The sequence below is a fragment of the Tamandua tetradactyla genome, chromosome X (genome assembly GCF_023851605.1).
Source record: "Tamandua tetradactyla isolate mTamTet1 chromosome X, mTamTet1.pri, whole genome shotgun sequence".
NCBI lineage: Eukaryota > Metazoa > Chordata > Mammalia > Pilosa > Myrmecophagidae > Tamandua > Tamandua tetradactyla.
Window position 1 is genome coordinate 69,364,522 of NC_135353.1, and position 21,449 is coordinate 69,385,970.

Below are 21,449 nucleotides of genomic sequence, written 5' to 3' on the forward strand. Positions count from 1 at the left end.
TGCTGAGTGAGTCTAGCCAAAAAATAAGGACAAATACTGTATGGTCCCACTGATGTGAACCGACATTCGAGATAAACTTGGAATATGTCATTGGTAACAGAGTCCAGCAGGAGTTAGAAACAGGGTAAGATAATGGGTAATTGGAGCTGAAGGGATACAGACTGTGCAACAGGACTAGATACAAAAACTCAACAATGCACAGCACAATAATACCTAATTGTAAAGTAATCATGTTAAAACACTGAATGAAGCTGCATCTGAGCTATAGGTTTTTGTTTTGTTTTGTTTTGTTTTTTACTAATATTATTACTTTTATTTTTTTTCTATATTAACATTCTATATCTTTTCTGTTGTGTTGCTAGTTCTTCTAACCGATGCAAATGTACTAAGAAACGATGATCATGCATCTATGTGATGATGTTAAGAATTACTGATTGCATATGTAGAATGGTATGATTTCTAAATGTTGGGTTAATTTTTTTTTCCCGTTAATTAATAAAAAAATAAAAACAAAGCAGTACATTTCAAAGCACATCGCAACGATTACTTTTAGAGTAGATTTCAGAGTGTGGTATGCATTATAATTTCACGATTTTAGGTTGAGTGGCCACTTCTTCCATGTGACCTCAACATTATCCCTTTCCTTCTCGGGGCTTCAGTTTCTTCACTTAGTAAATGCATGTAAGTATGAAATGCAGCTTGCTTCAGTTCTGCTCGAGGCTCCACAGTCATAGATCAAGTAATATCTGTAGGGAAGCAAAGGGGACAGGCTATCTCTGAGGTCTCAGCCCCTAAAGGGACTTAAATGCCCCTCCTTGCCATGAGCAGACCTTTGCTTGACTGGCCTGTCTCATCCCAGCCCTGCCTGCCTTGGTGTCCTAGGGGTAGTCACTCCTGCAGGAATTGCAGGACTAGACTCTTCAAGGTCTCAGAACCAAAGAAGCTCCCCTGGAATTAAAACAGTCCTAGGACCACTGATGATATCCCCTCCATGTGTACCACCCCAAGCCTGTTTGATGCTGCCTCCTCACTTGGCAGGTTGGAAGCCTCTTGGGGGCTTCAATGCCAACGGAGATTGATCAACTCCTGGCCATCCTAGGGAAGGAAAGAGGAAGTCAGTGCAGACCAGGGAGGTGGCATTCGATGAGCAGTGAGATGAACAAGACTAGGAAAGAACGGGGATCAGAGGTCAGGTGTCAAAGGGCCCATGAAATTCCATGGGCAAGTCTACCATTAGGGTCTTCTCCAGGGCATCCTGGAAGCCCGTAGAGAATGTCTGTAGGCTTTGTTTGGCTTCCACATGGGTCTCTTCCAACGAGGTTCAGAAACAAAAATGTAACTTGGGAAAGACCTAAGGGAGGTCATGGGTGGCATCAGTGACAGATGAGTCAATGATAAAGGAATACACTTACCAGGCGTAGTAACTTGGGGAACAATTCCAGGATGGAGCTGTCAAAAATTAAGACCAAAGAGAGAAAAGAAAGTGAAAGCGTGGAGCTGCCCTGCCTTATGGAAGCAAGCACACTTACACCTGAGACATAACCCCATATGCCCCACCTTCACTCCAGGTCCACTGCCTCTTCAGGGACCCTGGAACCTGCTATGGAGTGACGAAAGAGGGAGAGCACACACATACACTCTCTCTCTTACTCTTTCCCTTACTCTCCTTCTACTTCTCCCCTTCCTTTCCTTCCTCCTGGGCAGCTTCAGCATGGACTGCTCTGACTCCCATGTGAAGCCACAAGAAGTAGCATTTTGAGCCCAAGATCCAGGGGTTCCTTCCCCTCCCTGGCTCCCTCACCTCCTTCAAGTCATCACAGAAGGCTCTGAAGGGAACAGGGAATGGGGAGGGAGGCCCCAACCTCACTAAGTGTCCAGCATTCAGCCAGGACTGGCCTTATACAAGACCAGGATATTACTCAGGGGTGATGGCCCAGGATGTTGGGGTAGGGAGATGAGTGGGACAAGGCTCAGGAAACAGGGAAGGAATGACACAGGCGAGGGATGAGGACAGCAAGGGAGTGTAGGTGTGGGAGGTAGATATGGAGGAGATATAGGAGAGTCAGTCAACACAAAGGAGAAAGGAAAAAATAGGAAAGGGAATGGAAAAGAGCTCTACTGTGGTGGTGTGGGCAAAGGAAAGTAAAGAGAGATAATGGAGAAATGGCTTCCCTGCTGCAGTCCTTGCCTTGTTCTGCTGCTGGGTGGTCCTGAGGCCCAAGGGAGGAACGGAAAACATACACTTGTTGGGCTGGGCCCAGCATTTGAGCTTTTGTCACCTGTGTGAGCTCTACCAGTATCAGCTGGGCATGGGAAAAGAGCAGCCCTAGGGGCAGGAGCTCTTCCCAGGAGTAAAAGGCCAGGGCCCCATACAGCATGGGATTGAGGGTCTCTGGTCACCTCCTATGGTCACCACATTTTCTCCTGATGTCCGCTGTGCCACTGGGCCTTAGTTGGTTCCTTGCCTGAGGAATCCCACCTGCCTTGGGCTACCCTGTGCTCCCGTGAAGGATGGGCAGAAGCCTGTGACACGGAGAGTGGGAGATGGACATGCCTCTCAGAGGGCTGTCCTCCTATCTTCTCCTCCACCTCTGCCCCTCTGCTTTCCTCACTCTGCCCCTGCCTCTGGTTGTCCTCTGCTTGCGGGCCGTGGCTCATCTCTGTTCCCCTGACTCAGGGAACCCAGGTTTCTCTCTAGGATGCCCCAGTCCTGGCATTGGGCCAGAGGACAGAGGAAGCAATGTAGTGGTAGCAGTCATTCTAGGGCTAGAGAAGGCTGGATGCAGAGAGACGGGAAACAGACCCCAGCCCCAGTGGGCCAGATAAGAAGGCAAGGAGATCTAAGCACAGCTGAGAGGCACAGAGAGAGAAGGGGGAATGATATGTAGTCCTCTCATAGGATGAGGGCTAACACCTCCTGCAGATGGGAACGTCAGGGTAGCTCAGGCTTCTAAATGGACAAAGTGCCCAAGGAGGAGTGATCATGGATAACACTGACCTCACGTAGGTGGATTGATTTGAGAAGTTGTTGCACAGTGGGTTTCCTTCTAGCCACAGCTCTTTCAGATTCAGCCCTTTTATCTTGTCCAACTCCCACACTGAATTCAGCTGGGGGGAATCAGGGAAAAGAAAAACCAGTGAAAGAGAAATATCTGGACCCCTGCACCCCGAGCTCCCATCCTCACCCACAACTACTTCCATCTGTCTGTTGTCATCACCTAGATGAGCACTACCCCCACCCACACTCTAAATTTGATCAGACTCCCACTTCTCACTTCGTTTTTGGAGAGGTTCAGGATCTTGACTTTGGGGGCCTTCTGTATTATGTCAGATAAGCCAACCAGCTGGTACAGTTTGTTACCACGCAAATTCAAAGAGAACAGCTTTTGGGGAAGAAGAATTAGAGTGATAGTTATTATCTTGGGCTTTGGAGAAAAATCTGCTCTCTATCTACTTATTTCACCCCTCCACCTAAATACAGGCTCTGGGCCTGAGGCATCACCTCAGGGAACTCCTCTGTGATGATCTTCAGGGTGGCAGCCATGCAGTTTCTTCTATTCAGGATCATGTCAATATCATGGCCCACCAAGTCTTCAGGAAGCCGAGAGAAAAGTATAAGAAGGTTGAGAGGGTTCCAGTTGGACTAGAGCCAGCCCCAACCCCGTTACAATTTACCATCCCTAAATTTGCCTCATAAGCAGTCCCCTATTCTGCCCTCTGCTGCCCTAAAATGACTACTGTCAGTCATACCTGGATCAAAGCGTAAGCTCTGGAGGTCAAGAGCTCCCCGGAAGACATCATATCGTTTGTACATGGTCAGCTGCAGAAACAGATACAACTCTGAGCTATGGGGAGTGATGGGGAAATTGGGAGGGGAGGCAAGAAGAGGTGGGTCTGGATATGGAATCACAACATTTTCTTGAGTCTGCATTACCTTTAGCTGCTCCATTTGTTCTGGATTCAACTGATTCTGCACAGAGTGGGGAACAGAAGAGGGGTTGACAAAGATAGATATCTGCATAAAGAGAGGTAGGGTAAGCACTGGGAACTCTAATCCCAAAGAAGACAACCCAGTCCCTGGCCTGTACTCCTGCACCTCGGTTTGGCATGGTTAATATCTTCGACACAAACCTTTCGGTTCTGCTTATCACAAATCTTGAGGTTCACATCCTTCAATGCAGAGGCAGTGCTAGAGTCCTGAACAAAGAATTTGGCCCGATTTTTCACGTAGTGAAACTGTAGGAAAAGGAGGCAACAGCAATAGTGTTGTAGGTATGATCCCACTTGCTCAGCAAGGCCCCCTTTATTCTCCCCTGTGCCCACTCATACAGTTTCACCATTCTTTCTTACATCGACTGGGGTGAAGGGGACACTGCAAAAACTCTGGATTGAGTTCAGTAGCCACGCCCTGTTATATTTTCTCCCATAAGGAACCTAGAGGTGAAAAGGAAGGATGGAAGACAGGAGTGACCACATGGAATTAAGGCTGGAGAACAGACCTTTTTCTAAAGAAATGACCATTGCCATGCGTGCTGATTTGAAACTGTCGTGTACCCCAAAAGCCATGTTCTTTAATCCTCATTCGATATTGTTGAGTGGGAACTTTTTTACTGTTTCCACGGAGATGTGATCCACCAATTGTGGGTGGTAACTTTTAATTATATGGTTTCCGTGGAGATGTGTCTTTACCCATTCAAGGTGGAGTTGCTTACTGCAGCCCTTTAAGACAGAGTCATTTTGGAAAAAGCTTTAGAGCCCGTAGAGCCCACATCGCCAGGGACCTTTGGAGACGCAGAAGGAAAATGCCCCCAGGGAAGCGTTATGAAATGAGAAGAGAAAGCTAGCAGACATCATCATGTGCCTTTTCAGCTGAGAGAGAAATCCTGAGCATCATCAGCCCTTTCTTTGGAGTTAAGGTATCTTTATCTGGATTCCTTAGTTTAGACATTTCTGTAGTATTGGAACTGTAAATTTGAAACAATAAATTCCGTTTTTAAAAGCTGTTCCATTTCTGGTATATTTCATTCCATCAATTTACAAACTAAAACACCATGATTTCTTTTTTTGCGTGCCAAACGTAGATTTTCTAAATCCCCTTTCTGTCCATTCAAACGCTCTCCTGCAATTAATCAAGTTAAGGTATTAGACGTGATCTTCCTTTTTAAAGATTTTTGGAGAGCCTGTCTAATGCAGATCCTGCCTGTCCCTCTCACCAAGGACTCTAGAGATTCACCACACCTCCCCTTCTCATACACACAGCTACAGCAAAACTGAGGCATCTGGTGGGAACTTGCTCCAATTTCTTGGCAGTAATTTCCACCTTTGCCTTGAGCCAACCTCCCCCAGCCATCCTGTAGCCAGCCTTTTCCATTTACATTGCTTCTCTGAAAGTGCCTTTAGATGATCAAGGATGTTAACTGCTAGCCATAAAACAGACAGATTACAAACCCCACCTGTTCCCTAGAAAAGCAACTCGTGTCTCTACATAGACCAACATAACTTCCCCTGATCTCTATCTCCTGTACATTCCATACTTTTTGTCAAGATACTCACTGTGATCTTGAACCATCTTCCTGGGGTTCCATCCCGCCTTTTTTCCTCCACTGCTCTCTCTAGAGGAAATCTCTCTTTCCACATGTCTATATCAGTACGGAGGTGGCACTGATAATGCCACTGGCCACTCTTAGGGTAGGATTGCTTTGCACGGGGATTACTATGAGGAAGCAGATGGAAGGAAGGGGTCTAAGAGTGCTAAAAACATCTTCTCCACTCCCTTGCCCCACCAATACCAGGCTACAATAAAGTTCGCACAACCAGTAATCTTGTCCTAGCATTCCTCACTCTGCTGGGTTGCAGAAGAGAAAAATTATATAATTAACTACAGGGGTATTTATTCCACTGACTAGTACATGCCAGCCATACTGACAGGTTACTTACTATCTTATTCCGGGTCCCATATAGGGACCATTCATTCCTGTATCTCCTTCTTCTTCCTGGTAGGATGAACGATAAATGGCAGAACTGCCTCGTCCATACCAATTTCTATACCTCCTTCGGAAAATACCCCAGCATCTTGCTCTTCTTTGAAAGGGGGCACGGCTCTCATTGTACTCTGAAATTAGGAAGAACAGAATAAAATAAATAAAACTCAAACCAAAGCAAGGTAGAAAACACATCAGTAATCTGAATAATAGACCAATGCCTTGCAATTAATGAAGAAATATCCCTGATTTTTATATTCTGCAAGACAGATAACACAGTGCTTAAAATTTGGGAGACTCTGCCTTTGTTCTGCATCCAGGGGCATGAGAGGTGGGGAGCATTTAGAGCAGAAGGTGAGGATGGGGGAATGGTTTGGGCAGAGGGTCCAGCTTGGGATGTTAGCCTTTTCTATGCTGTTTTCAGGCTGAGTGATCGGGACAAACTGCTTAACATTTGTAACCCTCACTTCGCTCCTGTACTCTAGGTGGATAATACAATCTACCCTGAATGTGTGGTGTTTTGTTGCAAGGGTTAAAGTTGAGTTCTCCATATGAATGGAGAATAGGAAAAATGAACGATAAGTCTGAAGAAAATAACCAGAATTAAGCCTGGCAAGAAAAAGTGGAGAATACTGAAAAGAAAGGTTAAAGAAGATACAGTGAATAATATTTAAAATTAATATATGCTTAATTGGAGTCCCAGAGTGGAGAGAACAGTGCAGAAGCAGTGAAGAGATCATGGCTGAGAAGATTCCAAAAGTGACAAAATACATCAAGTCACGATTCATGAAGCACGATGTATGCCAAGCCTGGAAGGGTATGAGTAAAATCAACCTAGGCCTCTCTCAGTAATACTGTTGAAAACCAAAGAAAGAGAAAAAAAATATTCAAAGCTAACAGGAAAAAAAGAGAGATTACCCTTAAAGGAGCAACAAACTGGCCTATTTTAAAAGACACAATGGTAGCTTGAAGTGAAATTATGTCTTCAAACTGCAAAAGAAAAGTAACTGTCAGCCTAGAATTCCAAACGTAGAAAGAAGTTATCTTTTAAATTGGGAAGACATAGAAATGCTAATGTTACAAACTTCAGGCAAATTTGGTATTAAAAGACTCAAATAGAATACTAATAGTTCTTCTTCAGGTAGAATAAATACAATTCTAAGTGGAACCACATAGATGCAGGAAAGGAAGTACAGTGACACTGGCAAATATGTAGACAAACCTAAATGAGTGTTGACTGTATAATACAATTGCAATAATTTCTGCAGGGATTTAATATATATATATATATATATATATATATATATATAATTAAAATGCACGACAATAAGTCAAATGGATTCAGTCTGTTTGAAAGTCCCTGCACTGTATGTAGACATGTAAAAGAACTAATGTACGCTAGACTGATAAGGCAAAGATGTTGCAATTATAAGAGTAAACACTACATGTATGGTCAAAGGAGGTTTAACTACCTAACCAAAAAAATTTTAAGAGTAAACACTACATGTATGGTCAAAGGAGGTTTAACTACGTAACCAAACGAGATAAAAACTGAATACTTAGAAATATTAATCATTCCGAAGGAAAAGAAAAGAAAAAGGTCTTGGAACAGGGAAAAATAAGGTAAAACAAACAGCGATATGTATATTTAAACCAAATTATATCTGTAACTACTTCAAATGTAAAACAGACTAAATATTCCAAATAGAAAGGTAGACGTTATCAGGCTAGATGAAAAGCAATCAATCATACACTCTCAAAGAAACACATGTAAAATTCAGCAATATAGAAAATTTGAAAATTTCAATCCCTTCCTGGTTCACTGTGCCCTAAGAGAGAAAGTCCAGTTGCTGAGCTGAAGAGAAAGCTACATATGAGAGTGTGAACGTTTGGATTGAGGAAAGTGTAAGACAGGTAGAGTGGTACAAATCAAGTGTCAAGTAAAGAATTATAATATTTTTATTTTTTATAGAACAGTACAATGTGAACATTTTTCTGAAAAGGTAAATATAAATGAACGCTTTTCATTTGTTATTAAACTTAAATTTGTTATTAAAAGACTCAAATAGAATACTAAAAGTTCTTCTTCAGGTAGAATAAATACAATCCTAAGTGGAACCACATAGATGTAGGAAAGGAAGTACAGTGACACTGGCAAATATGTAGGCAAAACTAAATGAGTATTGACTGTATAATACAATTGCAATAATTTCCTCAGGGATTTAAAATATACATACATATATATATAATTAAAATGCATGACAATAAGTCAAATGGATTCAGTCTGTTTGAAAGTCCCTGCACTGTATGTAGACATGTAAAAGAACTAATGTACACTAGACTGTGAAAAGGCAAAGATGTTGTAATTTTAAGAGTAAACACTACATGTATGGTCAAAGGAGGTTTAACTACCTAACCAAATGAGATAAAAACTGAATACTTAGAAATATTAATCATTTCGAAGGAAAAGAAAAGAAAAAGAACTTGGAACAGGCAAAAATAAGGTAAAACAAACAGCGATATGTATATTTAAACCAAATTATATCTGTAACTAATTCAAATGTAAAACAGACTAAATATTCCAAATAGAAAGGTAGACGTTATCAGACTAGATGAAAAACATTCAATCATACACTTTTAAAGAAACACATGTAAAATTCAGCAATATAGAAAATTTGAAAATAAAAAAATGGCAAAAACATGCCCTTTCAACACTAAATGACTGAAAGCTGGTATAACCATATTAAGGATAGAAAAAGTATACTTTAAAGAAAAACATTACCACAAGAAAAGAGGGAGATTTCATGACGGTTCAATTCAAAAAGAGAATATTAATAAAACAATTTAAAATTTGTGTGGACCTCTTATCATCGAACAGAAATATACACAGTGAAAACTGACAGAATATATGGAGAAATAGACAAATCCACAGTCACAGTGGGACATGTTAACATACCTCACTGACTGACAGATAAATAGGCAGACAAAAAGCAATTAAATGGAGATTATTTAAGTAAACAAAATTTACTTTACTGACATAGAACACTTTAAGTTACACGGAACATTCCACAATACATCATACATTGGCCATAAAGCAAGCCTCCCAAAGTTTCTACAGGGGCAATTCAATCTACCTTGAATGGTTGGAACAAGGGAATTACCGAGTAATGGTGGGTTCCCCGCCCCTCCCCCACTTCTAGCATGAATCCCCAAAACCTTAATTTCCAACACCCTCCACCCCAGGTGGCCCTCCAGTCACCCAAACCTTGAACCTGAGAGGATCATACAACAGGTCTTTCCCCTCAACCAGAGGGACAATTTCACCTCAGCCGTGACCACAGCCACAGGAGAGTAGAAAAGTGAGCCTGTGCCCTCACACCCACCCCAACTAAACGGGGTCCCCTGGGTGTCCGTTGTGGTGGGTGGGGGAGGGGCCCAGAACCCCTGCCGTGTGGAGGCTGAGACGGAGCCCCTGGCACTATCAACTCACCCATGGTGTGGCCTGTGGACAGAAACTTGTCACCACTGTCCTCACAGAGTGTTCGTGGGGGGAGTCTGCAGGATCGGGAGATCGGGGTTTACGATAGCTCGAGAGAGGCTGAAGAGAAAAGTTAGCGCAAGCTCCAAACCACCTTGTCACCGCCACAAGATGGAGTCCTCACAGGAAGTCCCTGTCCTGAGGGCACGGGGGGGAGGGGCTGGGGGCGACAACTTCCTGTTCTTACTGCCCCCTAAGGTTTGCTACCAGCCTAACAACCAGGGAGCTGTTTCCAAAGGAGCCATCCCTGCAGATGTGCTTAACTAGTCAGGGAGGCGTTAGTTCAATCTCCGTTCGGCATTACATCGTGTTCCTTCATTCTGCAAATACAGAGAACTCTGAGGACCTGTTGTAGGGTTAGACCCTGCATTTGCTGTGTTGTATATCTTCTTTTAGATATTTCTCACAAGGGGGCTGTGATTGCAAAATCACCAGGTCCTTTCTGAGTTTGCTCAAGCTCTGTGAGATGCGGAAGCTTGTCTAAGGGGTAATTTAGAGACTAGGTGGAGATTCACAGACCAGAATTGAGCTTTATCGAATGGACACGATCCTGCCATGCATAGTTTTGATAAAAGATCGCTGCAATATACAGAATTTTCTTAAGGAAAGGCAAAGTTTTGGAAAGATCTGAAAAGAGCAAAGTGACAGGATATAACAATAAGCCCATCCAAGAGAGGGGACTGTAGGAGCAGACCTGGAATGTATAAAGGAAATAGCAAATAGAGTATGACGAGTCACTGGAATGAGAGTAGAAAAAAATATATATATGCTTTTTCCTTTTAAGGAAAATATAGCTAAGTAGACCACAGCGCCCACGTGGCAGGAAGTGGAACTGCAGCTCTAAAAGTCTCAAGCAAGGGGACTTTGTGAGAGAGATTAACGGAAGGGGAGGGGCCTTAGCTCCAGTGCATTAGCCAGAAGTTTCGGGAATTTTCCATCCTCAGGCATCAATCCCTTCCTGGTTCACTGTGCCCCAAGAGAGGAAGTCCAGGTGCTGAGCTGAAGAGAAAGCTACATATGAGAGTGTGAACGTTTGGCGTGAGGGAAGTGTAAGACAGGTAGAGTGATAGAGATCAAGTGTCAAGTAAAGAATTGTAATATTTTTATTTTTTATAGAACAGTACTATGTGAACACTTTTCTGAAAAGGTAAATATAAATGAACGCTTTTCATCAATTGATTATTAGATTTTTTAAGCATATCAACAAATTTACCTAATTGCACAATATTAATCACTAAAAATTTATATTTAGAAAATGAAATCAGGTTCCGTCTACATGATCCCCTCACACGGACCTATAGCTATCCATACAAATAGACAGGTGCACATTTTACAAATGTATTTCTCTTTAGATAATGTGTTTACCTGCCTTAGACATTTATTTTTTGAATTTGCAGTCACATAAATTGGCATTATCATTTATGACGTTTTACAGATTTTCATTTCTTCAACTCATGTAGTTTGGCATCTGCCCAGATATTTATTGGAGAAGCCTTTTGTTTCTTAGGTGAATTATTTCTTCCTATCTCTTATCCATCTTTACTAATTAGCCAAAGTTCTTTATGTTCATGCATATTAGCACAAATCCTGTAACACTGTTTGAAAATATTTACTCTTGAGTTTCACAGTTTTAATTTTTTTGTTTTGACTGTCGAGAAATTGGTTTTAAATTTTCATTGATATTTTGAATTAAAGATCATACAGCTCATGATAGAAAAGAATTGAGTAATCACAGGGTTCCATTAAATACCAGACCACTGAGGATTCCAGTATTCAGATCTTTAAGGCTTTGGGACACAGTGGAAAAAGTTTTAGACCTAACTCTACATTTGTGATTAGTGGTGATAATAATTGAATACTTGTTTCAGTTAAGGAAGATACCATGTGAAGTGCCTCTGACTTAAAGCAATTCTGATTAATTCCCTTCCTTTATGGAGGTCACCTTTCTGTACTTCCTGCCTGGGCACCACGCACTACCTCCAGGGCAGGCCCGTCAATGTGGCCCTACTTTTAGGACTCTGGGCTTTAAGGGCAGGCTTTTAAACCCACCATCATCCTTACCAGCAAGGTGAAGGTTAGCCGAGTACCCTATGGGTCAGGAAAACTTAAAACTATATGTGTGACCCTAGCAAAACTTTATATGTGGTAGTTTGAAGGCTGTATGTACACCATAAAAGGTCATGTTATTTTAATCCATTCCTGTGAGTGTTGTGGGTGGGACTGTAACTGAGGAATTAAGAAATAACAAATAATTATGATTATTGAATCATTATATAAGTGTTTTTTCCTTCTTTAACGTAGAGTAGGCAGAAGTTAAAACCTGAAATTGATGAAACTTAACTAGTCTCAGCCTTATTTAGACTGCTGTAATGGTTATTCTAGCCTAGTTCCACCCTTGTTTATACTTACTCTTGTAGTGGTTGTTACAGTCTTGTTTCAGCCCCCTTTACAGTTACTGTTGCAATGGTTGTTCTAGCCTGGTCTCAACTTTGTGTATACTTATATTGTAATGGTAACAACTCCACCCCCTCCCCTGTTTGAATCCATAAAAACCCGGAACTCTTTAGACACAGGGAGACAGATTTTGGGGCTCGTGGGCCATCTGTTCTCTTGCTTTACACATAACATTAAATTCTTTCTCTCTTTGTAACACCCATGTCATAGATTGATTATGTGCATCAGGCAGAGAACCCACCTCATTTGTTTGGTATCCAATTGGTGGCCCCATAAAAGACAGAGACTCCTAAGAAGCAAGGAGTCTGAGTGCCAGAAGTTCTGGATCCCCAGCAGGACAGGTAAATGCGGTAATCCAACCTTTTGTGGAGACTGCATTGTTTTAATCTAGGGGCTCAGCAACCAGGATTTTATTTGCTTTACTGGCATTCCAGACCCTCAGCATCCTAAAAAGCTTCAAAGAGAGAAACGGTTTCCAGTCCCAAGTCTGGACATCTGACTGGGTAAGTAGATCATCAGGGTAAAAGTGGATTGGGAAGTTAGTACAGTGGTTCCAGTCCCATGAATCTGGACTTGAGGTCCTGGTTTCCACTTTCAGAACAATTCCCCCTACTCTGATCCCTACATCTTTCTGTTTTCTGCGTACCATTCTATACAGAGTTTGAGGCCCTGACCTCTATGAGGTGTCCATCTGTATGAGATTCAAGGCCCTGCCCTGAGTTTGTTTGTTGAGTATATTCCTAGAAAATAAGTAATCCAACAATTAACTGGTATTTAATGAAATTAAGTATGCCCGCTTAACTGTTAACTGGCATATTACCTAGGTATAGTAAGTGTTTAATGCTGTTTAATTCTTAATCTGCGTGTTCAGTCTAGTAATTAATTGGTGTGTTACTTAAATATATAGCAAGGGTTAAGCATCTGTTTAAATTTGTTGGTATGTTACTGCATTTGTATTGTAAAAGTGTTTTAATTGGTTACTGCTTGTGGAAATTCTGTAAAATGGGTAATTCTAAATCTAATAGCATTCCTAAACAGAGCGCTTTGGGCTGTTTTTTGAAAAATTGGAAAGATTTTCATTATAAGCCTCTAAAAAAACAAATAATAGTTTATTTGTATAACACAACCTGGACTCATCATGATTTAGATTTAGGAGAGAAGTGGCCTGAGAATGGCTGTATGGAAAAGAACACTGTATTAAAGTTATTCTGGAAAAAAACAGAAATGGGATGATATGATGTATGTTTAATACTATCTCTCTCTCAGCGATGTATGGTGATGATAAAACGTAAAATTTTTGCCTGTAAATATTTGTGGGGAAAAGAAAAATGCCCTCACTATTCAAATCTAGAGGCTCCAATAGAGCCTTTATTAACATTGGCTCCACCTCTGTCCTACAACCAAGGGGCCAATAGATGGGGAAAGGAGGAAGCTCTCTTACCCCTTATCCTGATACTGGACAGAAGCACTGGGTTCTCTGCCCAATATGCGTAATAACCAATCAATGAGAGTGGAGTTTCATAGAGAGAAACAGTTTAATGTTACGTGCAAAGCAGGAAAGCACATAAAATAAATCTATCTCCTCGAGTTTAAGAAGTTCAGGGTTTTTATGGATTCAAACAAGGGGGTGGGTGGAGTTGTTACCATTACAATAGTAAGTATACACAAGGCTGATACCAGGCTAGAGTGATCATTATAATAGAAAGTATAAACAAGGGTGAGACCAATTGAGCTTCAGTAATTTCAGGTATTAAATTCTGCCTACTCTACAATAGAGAAAGAAAACCATCTATATATGGTTCAGTAATCAGAATCGTTTACTAATTCTTCATTTCTCGGTTAAAATTTTCTTCAGTATCCCTATTTATCAGAGGTCAAAGACTCCGAGATAGAAAAGGTCTCCCCCTCCCATACCTGCCAGTGTACTCAATTTGGCCAAGGCTGTTCTCTAAAACCAGCAGCAGAGCCACCTGCAGAACTTCTACCCCTCCAGCAAGTGCCTATAGCAGTAAATGGACAGGGAGGCCTGAGAGGATTTGTATATGTGCATACCCCATTCTCAACGTGAGATTTAGATGAATTTCAAAAATAATACTCTATAGACAAGGCCCTAAGAAAATAGAAAGTCCAGTTCAATCTATAGCTCAAATTGGACTGATATTCAAGCATATCTTTTCTAGTTTGCTAGCTGCCAGAATGTGGTATACCGGAAATGGAACAGCTTTCAAAAAGGGGACTTTATTAAATTACCAGTTTAAGTTCTAAGGCCATGAAAATATTCCAATTTAAACCAGTCTATAAAAATGTGCGAATTAAGGCACCAACAGGAGGTTACCGTCACTCAAGAAAAGTCAATGAAGTTCAGGGTTCTCTCTCAACTAGAAAGGCACATGGCGAACATGGCGGTATCTGCTAGCTTTCTCTCCAGGCCTCTTGTTTCATGACGCTCCTCCAGGGGCGTTTTCCTTCTTCATCTCCAAAACTCCCTTAGTGTGGGGGCTGTTGCAGTTCTCATGGCTCTGGTGCTGTCAAGCATTTTCCAGAGTGTTTCCTCTTTTAATGGATTCCAGTAAACGAATCAAGATCCACCTGGAATGGTGGAGTCACATCTCCCTCTAATCAAAGGTTAATAGCCACGATTGTGCGTGCCATATTTCCATGGGGATAATCTAAATTTCCCACCTAGGGTACTGAATAGGGATTAAAAGAAACAGCTGCTTCCAGAAGATGGATCAGTATTAAAACAGGGCTTTTCTAGGGTACATAATCCTTTCAAATCACAGGCACAATATCAGAAAAGGATGAAAAAGTGGCGTTCAAGTTGGTGAGGTTTATATTTCTATGTTTCTGGGTTTTTTTGTGTTTGTGTAACTTTCTATATGTGACTGGTGTCTTGTTGGTGTAATGCATATTTTCCTATATCCAGATGGTGATACCAATTGGCAAACAAAAATTCTTTAAAGAGTTCTATTCAAATTGCTTAAGGATAAACTATATATATATATATGTATGTATGTATGTATGTATGTATGTATTAGTAGTCCTGGAGTCCCAAAAAGAAGAATCGGAAGAATCCTCTGGGCACCAAGGTTCAAAGCCTTAGTACCATAATTACTGTAAACAAACCTAAAAATTGGAAATAAACGACCCTCTGAAATTTCATGAAGGTGGCACAGAGCTGCCTTAGCAAAAGGCAAAGACTTTCCCAATTTTCCAGGTCACATCTTTAGGCAAAATAATCTAATAATTGGAAACAATTAAAAGGGCAAAATACAACACCCAACCAGGATCATTCCAGCCAATCCTAAAGAACACCTAGGGCAATATAAAAGATTCCACAAGGGTTCCATGCACTAGAGTAACTTTCCAGAAACCTACAACCTCCATATGGGTCCGTAGTCCATATAAGTCCTGAAACGTAGCCCAGCCTCTCCAGAACACTAAATAGCATCATCTCCCTACCCCATATTAGTGACAGACCCCTCCAATATCAAAAATTTAGAATTGCCATAGCCCAACAACCCTAAACAGAGGTATGGAAAGATCAAAGGTGATGGTGGAGTTATATATAGAAGATAGGATTTAACAAATGAGTATGAATGCCGAATCATTAAATTGATAGATATCTCTTCTCATCTCCAGTATTTTAGAGCAGTTAGAAATAAAAACCTAAAATTGTGAAATTGTAACCCATGTCAAAGTCTGAAATATGTTCTACAACTAATTGTGGTGCTGTGCTTGGAAATGTATAGCTTTTTTTGTATATATGTTATTTTTCACAAAAAAAGAAAGAAAAAAGTCTATTGTGATGATGAAAATAATTTAAGCCCTCTACCCTCCTGTATTCTGGAGCAGCTAGAAGGAATAATATGACAAACTCTGGGATCTATCCTCTAGCCACTTGTTGAAGAGTGCTTTGAAAACTACTGCTTTTTTATTTCTTTGCTTTGTATACATGTTATACTCTACAACAAAAAACGGTAAAAAAAAAAAAGAGGGGCAAAAACTCTCAACAACGCTAAGGCCTTCTTAGGGATCTTAAATACTACTACCCTCATTTAAAACTTTGAAAACCAGGCTTCATTCTTTCTATCTTACCTATCCTTGCCTCCAGGGCCTAATCAGCTAAGGCAGCTATGGTGTAAGGGTTGGTTGGAGAAAGATGGGGGAGGGTGGGCTTGGTTTAGAATTTTTTCTCCTGGGCCTGGAGATTCGAAATGGTAGGCGTAAAGGACATACTGTGGAATAGGCCAAGTTTGTTCTGAAAGAATTCCGCAATTAAATGTTTTTTCCAATAATATTTTTGCAAGGATAACCATAGTAAACAAATCATTATTAAAATATAAGTATCTTTGGGCTAAAGGTAATTGAATAATATCTAATTGCCAAATATCAGTAAGTAAGAAGGAATGTCCTTCAGAGCTACCAGGGAGTTTTTCTGGATGTATGCTTGGGTCAAATTAAACAATTGTTATAAGATTTCCAGAGTTTGATGCTTTTGAGGTTGTTCACAATTTTTGATTAGGAAACTGTTCTAGTTTGCTAGCAGCCGGAATGCAATATACCAGAAACGGAATGGCTTTTAAAAGGGGTGATTTAATGAGTTGCTAGTTTACAGTTCTAAGGCCAAGAAAATGTCCCAATTACAAGAAGTCTATAGTAATGTCCAATCAAAGGCATCCAGGGAAAGATACCTTGGTTCAAGAAAGCCGATGAAGTTCAGGGTTTCTCTCTCAAGTGAGATGGCACATGGCAAGCACAGTCAGGGCTTCTCTCTCAGCTGTAAGGGCACATGGCAAATACGACATCATCTGCTAACTTTCTCTCCCGGCCCCCCACTTCATGAAGCTCCCCGGGAGGCATCTTCCCTCCCCATCTTCAAAGGTCACTGGCTGGTGGACTCTCTGCTTCGTGGTGCTGCAGCATTCTCTGCCCTCTCTGAGTCTCTCATTCTCCAAAATGTTTCCTCTTCTATAGGACTCCAGCAAACCAATCAAGACACACCCAAATGGGTGGAGACATGTCGCCCCTCAATCCGGTTCAACAACCACTCACCACCAAACCACACCATCCGGGGATATGATCCAATCACAGCTTCAAACATACAGTATTGAATGGAGACCATTCTACCCTTATGAAATGGAACTTATAACAAAACATGGCTTTTCTTAGGGGGCATACTTACTTTCAAACGAGCACAGAAACAAAGATTTTTTAAACCTCCAGTAGAAAAGAAAGCATTCTACCTACTAGATCAGTAAGAGGGTGAAAATGTAAGTTGGTGTTTGATGAAATTAATAGTTTGACAAACTAATTTTAAAATAATTATGTTTTGTAGGGAAGTTAAAGATAGTCTCAAAGATCTTTTTGGAACTTAAGGTATCCATGTATGTAAAGTATACAGGATTGCTTTCTTAAAGAAAGGAGCACGGTTTTGTCCTCCAAAGTGTGGAGGAGGAAACTGGGTGAATATGGAAAGTTGTGGAAGATTGTGGAAGTGAATTTTGTTTATTGTTGTCAACGTTAACTAAAATTCAATAAGCTTGGCTAGGGAGTGTAGTTTTCTAAATGGCTAGATTTTTGTGTTCTTTTTTTGTCCTCATTTTTATTTTTATTTTATTAATTTTTTTATTAATTAAAAAAGAAATTAACACAACATTAAGAAATCATTCCATTCTACATATGCAATCAGTAATTCTTAATATCATCACATAGATGTAAATCATCATTTCTTAGTACATTTGCATCGATTTAGGAAAGCATCTAGCAAATCAACACAAAAAGATATAGAATGATAATATAGATTAAAAAATAAAAATAATAATAATAATAATAAATAAATACATATGTATAGAAAAAAGGAAAAAAAACAAAAGACACATACAAACAAACAAACAAACAAACAAACAAAAACTATAGCTCAGATGCAGCTTCATTCAGTGTTTTACCATAATTACATTACAATTAGGTAGTATTGTGCTGTCCATTTTTGAGTTTTTGTATCTGGTCCTGTTGCACAGTCTGTATCCCTTCAGCTCCAATTAACCATTATCTTACCCTGTTTCTAACTCCTGCTGGTGTCTGTCACCAATGACATATTCCAAGTTTATTCTCAAATGTCGGTTCACATCTGTGGGACCATACAGTATTTGTCCTTTAGTTTTTGGCTAGACTCACTCAGCATAATGTTCTCTAGGTCCATCCATGTTATTACATGCTTCATAAGTTTATTCTGTCTTTAAGCTGCATAATATTCCATCGTATGTATATACCACAGTTTGTTTAGCCACTCGTCTGTTGATGGACATTTTGGCTGTTTCCATCTCTTTGCAATTGTAAATAATGCTGCTATAAACATTGGTATGCATATGTCCGTTTGTGTCTTTGCCCTTAGTTCCTTTGAGAAGATACCTAGCAGTGGTATTGCTGGGTCGTATGGCAATTCTATATTCAGTTATTTGAGGAACCGCCAAAGTGCCTTCCACAGTGGTTGCACCATTTGACATTCCCACCAAGAGTGGATAAGTGTGCCTCTTTCTCCGCATCCTCTCCAGCACTTGTCATTTTGTGTTTTGTTGATAATGGCCATTCTGGTGGGTGTGAGATGATATCTCATTGTGGTTTTTTTTGTTTGTTTTTTTATTAATTAACGGATAAAAAGAAATTAACCCAACATTTAGAAATCATACCAGTCTACATATGCAATCAGTAATTCTTAACATCATCACATAGATGCATGATCATCATTTCTTAGTACATTTGCATCGGTTTAGAAGAACTAGCAACACAACCGAAAAAGATATAGAATGTTAATATACAGAAAAAAATAAAAGTAATAGTAGTAAGAACAAAACAAAACAAAACAAAACAAAACAAAAACCTATAGCTCGGATGCATCTTCATTCAGTGTTTTAACATGATTACTTTTCAATTAGGTATTATTGTCCTGTCCATTTTTGAGTTTTTGTATGTAGTCCTGTTGCACAATCAGCTCCAATTACCTATTATCTTACCCTGTTTCTAACTCCTGCTGAACTCTGTTACCAATGATATATTCCAAGTTTATTCTCGAATGTCGATTCACATCATTGGGACCACACAGTATTTGTCCTTTAGTTTTTGGCTAGACTCACTCAGCATAATGTTCTCTAGGTCCATCCATGTTATTACATGCTTCATAATTTTATCCTGTCTTAAAGCTGCATAATATTCCATCGTATGTATATACCACAGTTTGTTTAGCCACTCATCTGTTGATGGACATTTTGGCTGTTTCCATCTCTTTGCAATTGTAAATAACGCTGCTATAAACATTGGTGTGCAAATGTCTGTTTGAATTTTTGCCCTTAATTCCTTTGAGTAGATTCCCAGCAATGGTATTGCTGGGTCGTATGGCAATTCTATATTCAGCTTTTTGAGGAACCGCCAAACTGCCTTCCACAGTGGTTGCACCATTTGACATTCCCACCAACAGTGGAAAAGTGTGCCTCTTTCACCGCGTCATCTCCAGCACTTGTCATTTTCTGTTTTGTTGATAATGGCCATTCTGGTGTGTGTGAGATGATATCTCATTGTGGTTTTGATTTGCATTTCTATAATGGCCAGGGACATTGTGCATCTCTTCATGTGCCTTTTGGCCATTTGTATTTCCTCTTCTGATAGGTGTCTGTTCTGGACTTTTTCCCATTGTGTAATTGGGTTGGCTGTCTTTCTGTTGCTGAGTTGAACAATCTCTTTATATATTCTGGATACTAGACCTTTATCTGATATGTCGTTTCCAAATATTGTTTCCCATTGTGTAGGCTGTCTTTCTACTTTCTTGATGAAGTTCTTTGATGCACAAAAGTGTTTAATTTTGAGGAGTTCCCATTTATTTATTTCCTTCTTCAGTGTTCTTGCTTTAGGTTTAAGGTCCATAAAACTGCCTCCAATTGTAAGATTCATAAGATATCTCCTTACATTTTCCTCTAACTGTTTTATGGTCTTAGACCTAATGTTTACATCTTTGATCCATTTTGAGTTAACTTTTGTGTAGGGTGTGAGATATGGGTCTTCTTTCATTCTTTTGCAAATGGATATCCAGTTCTCTAGGCACCATTTATTGAAAAGACTGTTCTGTCCCAGGAGAGTTGGCTTGACTGCCTTATGAAAGATCAAATGTCCATTGATGAGAGGGTCTGTATATGAGCACTCTATTCGATTCCATTGGTCGATATATCTATCTTTATGCCAATACCATGCTGTTTTGACCACTGTGGCTTCATAATGTGCCTTAAATTCAGGCAGTGCGAGACCTCCAGCTTCATTTTTTTCCCTCAAGTTGATTTTAGCAATTCGGGGCACCCTGCCCTTCCAGATAAATTTGCTTATTGGTTTTTGTATTTCTGAAAAATAAGTTGTTGGGATTTTGATCGGTATTGCATTGAATCTGTAAATCAATTTAGGTAGGATTGACATCTTAACTATATTTAGTCTTCCAATCCATGAACACAGTATGCCCTTCCATCTATTTAGGTCTTCTGTGATTTCTTTCAACAGGTTTTTGTAGTTTTCTTTATATAGGTTTTTTGTCTCTTTAATTAAATTTATTCCTAGGTATTTTATTCTTTTAGTTGCAATTGTAAATGGGATTCGTTTCTTGATTTCCCTCTCCGCTTGTTCATTACTAGTGTATAGAAATGCTACAGATTTTTGAATGTTGATCTTGTAACCTGCTACTTTGCTGTACTCATTTATTAGCTCTAGTAGTTTTGTTGTGGATTTTTCCGGGTTTTCAACGTATAGTATCATATTGTCTGCAAACAGTGATAGTTTCACTTCTTCCTTTCCAATTTTGATGCCTTGTATTTCTTTTGCTTGTCTAATTGCTCTGGCTAGAACCTCCAACACAATGTTGAATAATAGTGGTGATAGTGGACATCCTTGTCTTGTTCCTGATCTTAGGGGAAAAGTTTTCAATTTTTCCCCATTGAGGATGATATTAGCTGTGGGTTTTTCATATATGCCCTCTATCATTTTAAGGAAGTTCCCTTGTATTCCTATCCTTTGAAGTGTTTTCAACAGGAAAGGATGTTGAATCTTGTCAAATGCCTTCTCTGCATCAATTGAGATGATCATGTGATTTTTCTGCTTTGATTTGTTGATATGGTGTATTACATTAATTGATTTTCTTATGTTGAACCATCCTTGCATACCTGGGATGAATCCTACTTGGTCATGATGTATAATTCTTTTAATGTGTTGTTGGATACGATTTGCTAGAATTTTATTGAGGATTTTTGCATCTATATTCATTAGAGAGATTGGTCTGTAGTTTTCTTTTTTTGTAATATCTTTGCCTGGTTTTGGTATGAGGGTGATGCTGGTTTCGTAGAATGAATTAGGTAGTTTTCCCTCCACTTCAATTTTTTTGAAGAGCTTGAGGAGAGTTGGTACTAATTCTTTCTGGAATGTTTGATAGAATTCAGATGTGAAGC

General features: G+C 40.0%; 1 protein-coding gene and 1 long non-coding RNA gene across 2 annotated transcripts; both read right to left on the reverse strand.

Moving 5' to 3' along the window:
- Positions 1-353: 353 nt before the first annotated feature.
- LOC143670494 (uncharacterized) lies at positions 354-1,601 on the reverse strand. The gene is made up of 3 exons (XR_013169381.1): positions 1,413-1,601; positions 1,032-1,095; positions 354-746 (listed from the first exon to the last, which is right to left on the reverse strand). It is a non-coding gene; the product is annotated as an uncharacterized LOC143670494 (long non-coding RNA).
- Positions 1,602-2,907: 1,306 nt separating this feature from the next.
- Positions 2,908-9,639, reverse strand: LOC143671871 (nuclear RNA export factor 1-like). The gene is made up of 10 exons (XM_077146977.1): positions 9,472-9,639; positions 5,938-6,112; positions 5,554-5,713; positions 4,351-4,434; positions 4,132-4,236; positions 3,935-4,015; positions 3,751-3,820; positions 3,503-3,591; positions 3,276-3,383; positions 2,908-3,108 (listed from the first exon to the last, which is right to left on the reverse strand). The coding sequence occupies exons 1-10, from the start codon at positions 9,473-9,475 to the stop codon at positions 2,908-2,910; spliced, it is 1,077 nt and encodes a 358-aa protein (XP_077003092.1). The 5' UTR covers positions 9,476-9,639.
- Positions 9,640-21,449: the final 11,810 nt, after the last annotated feature.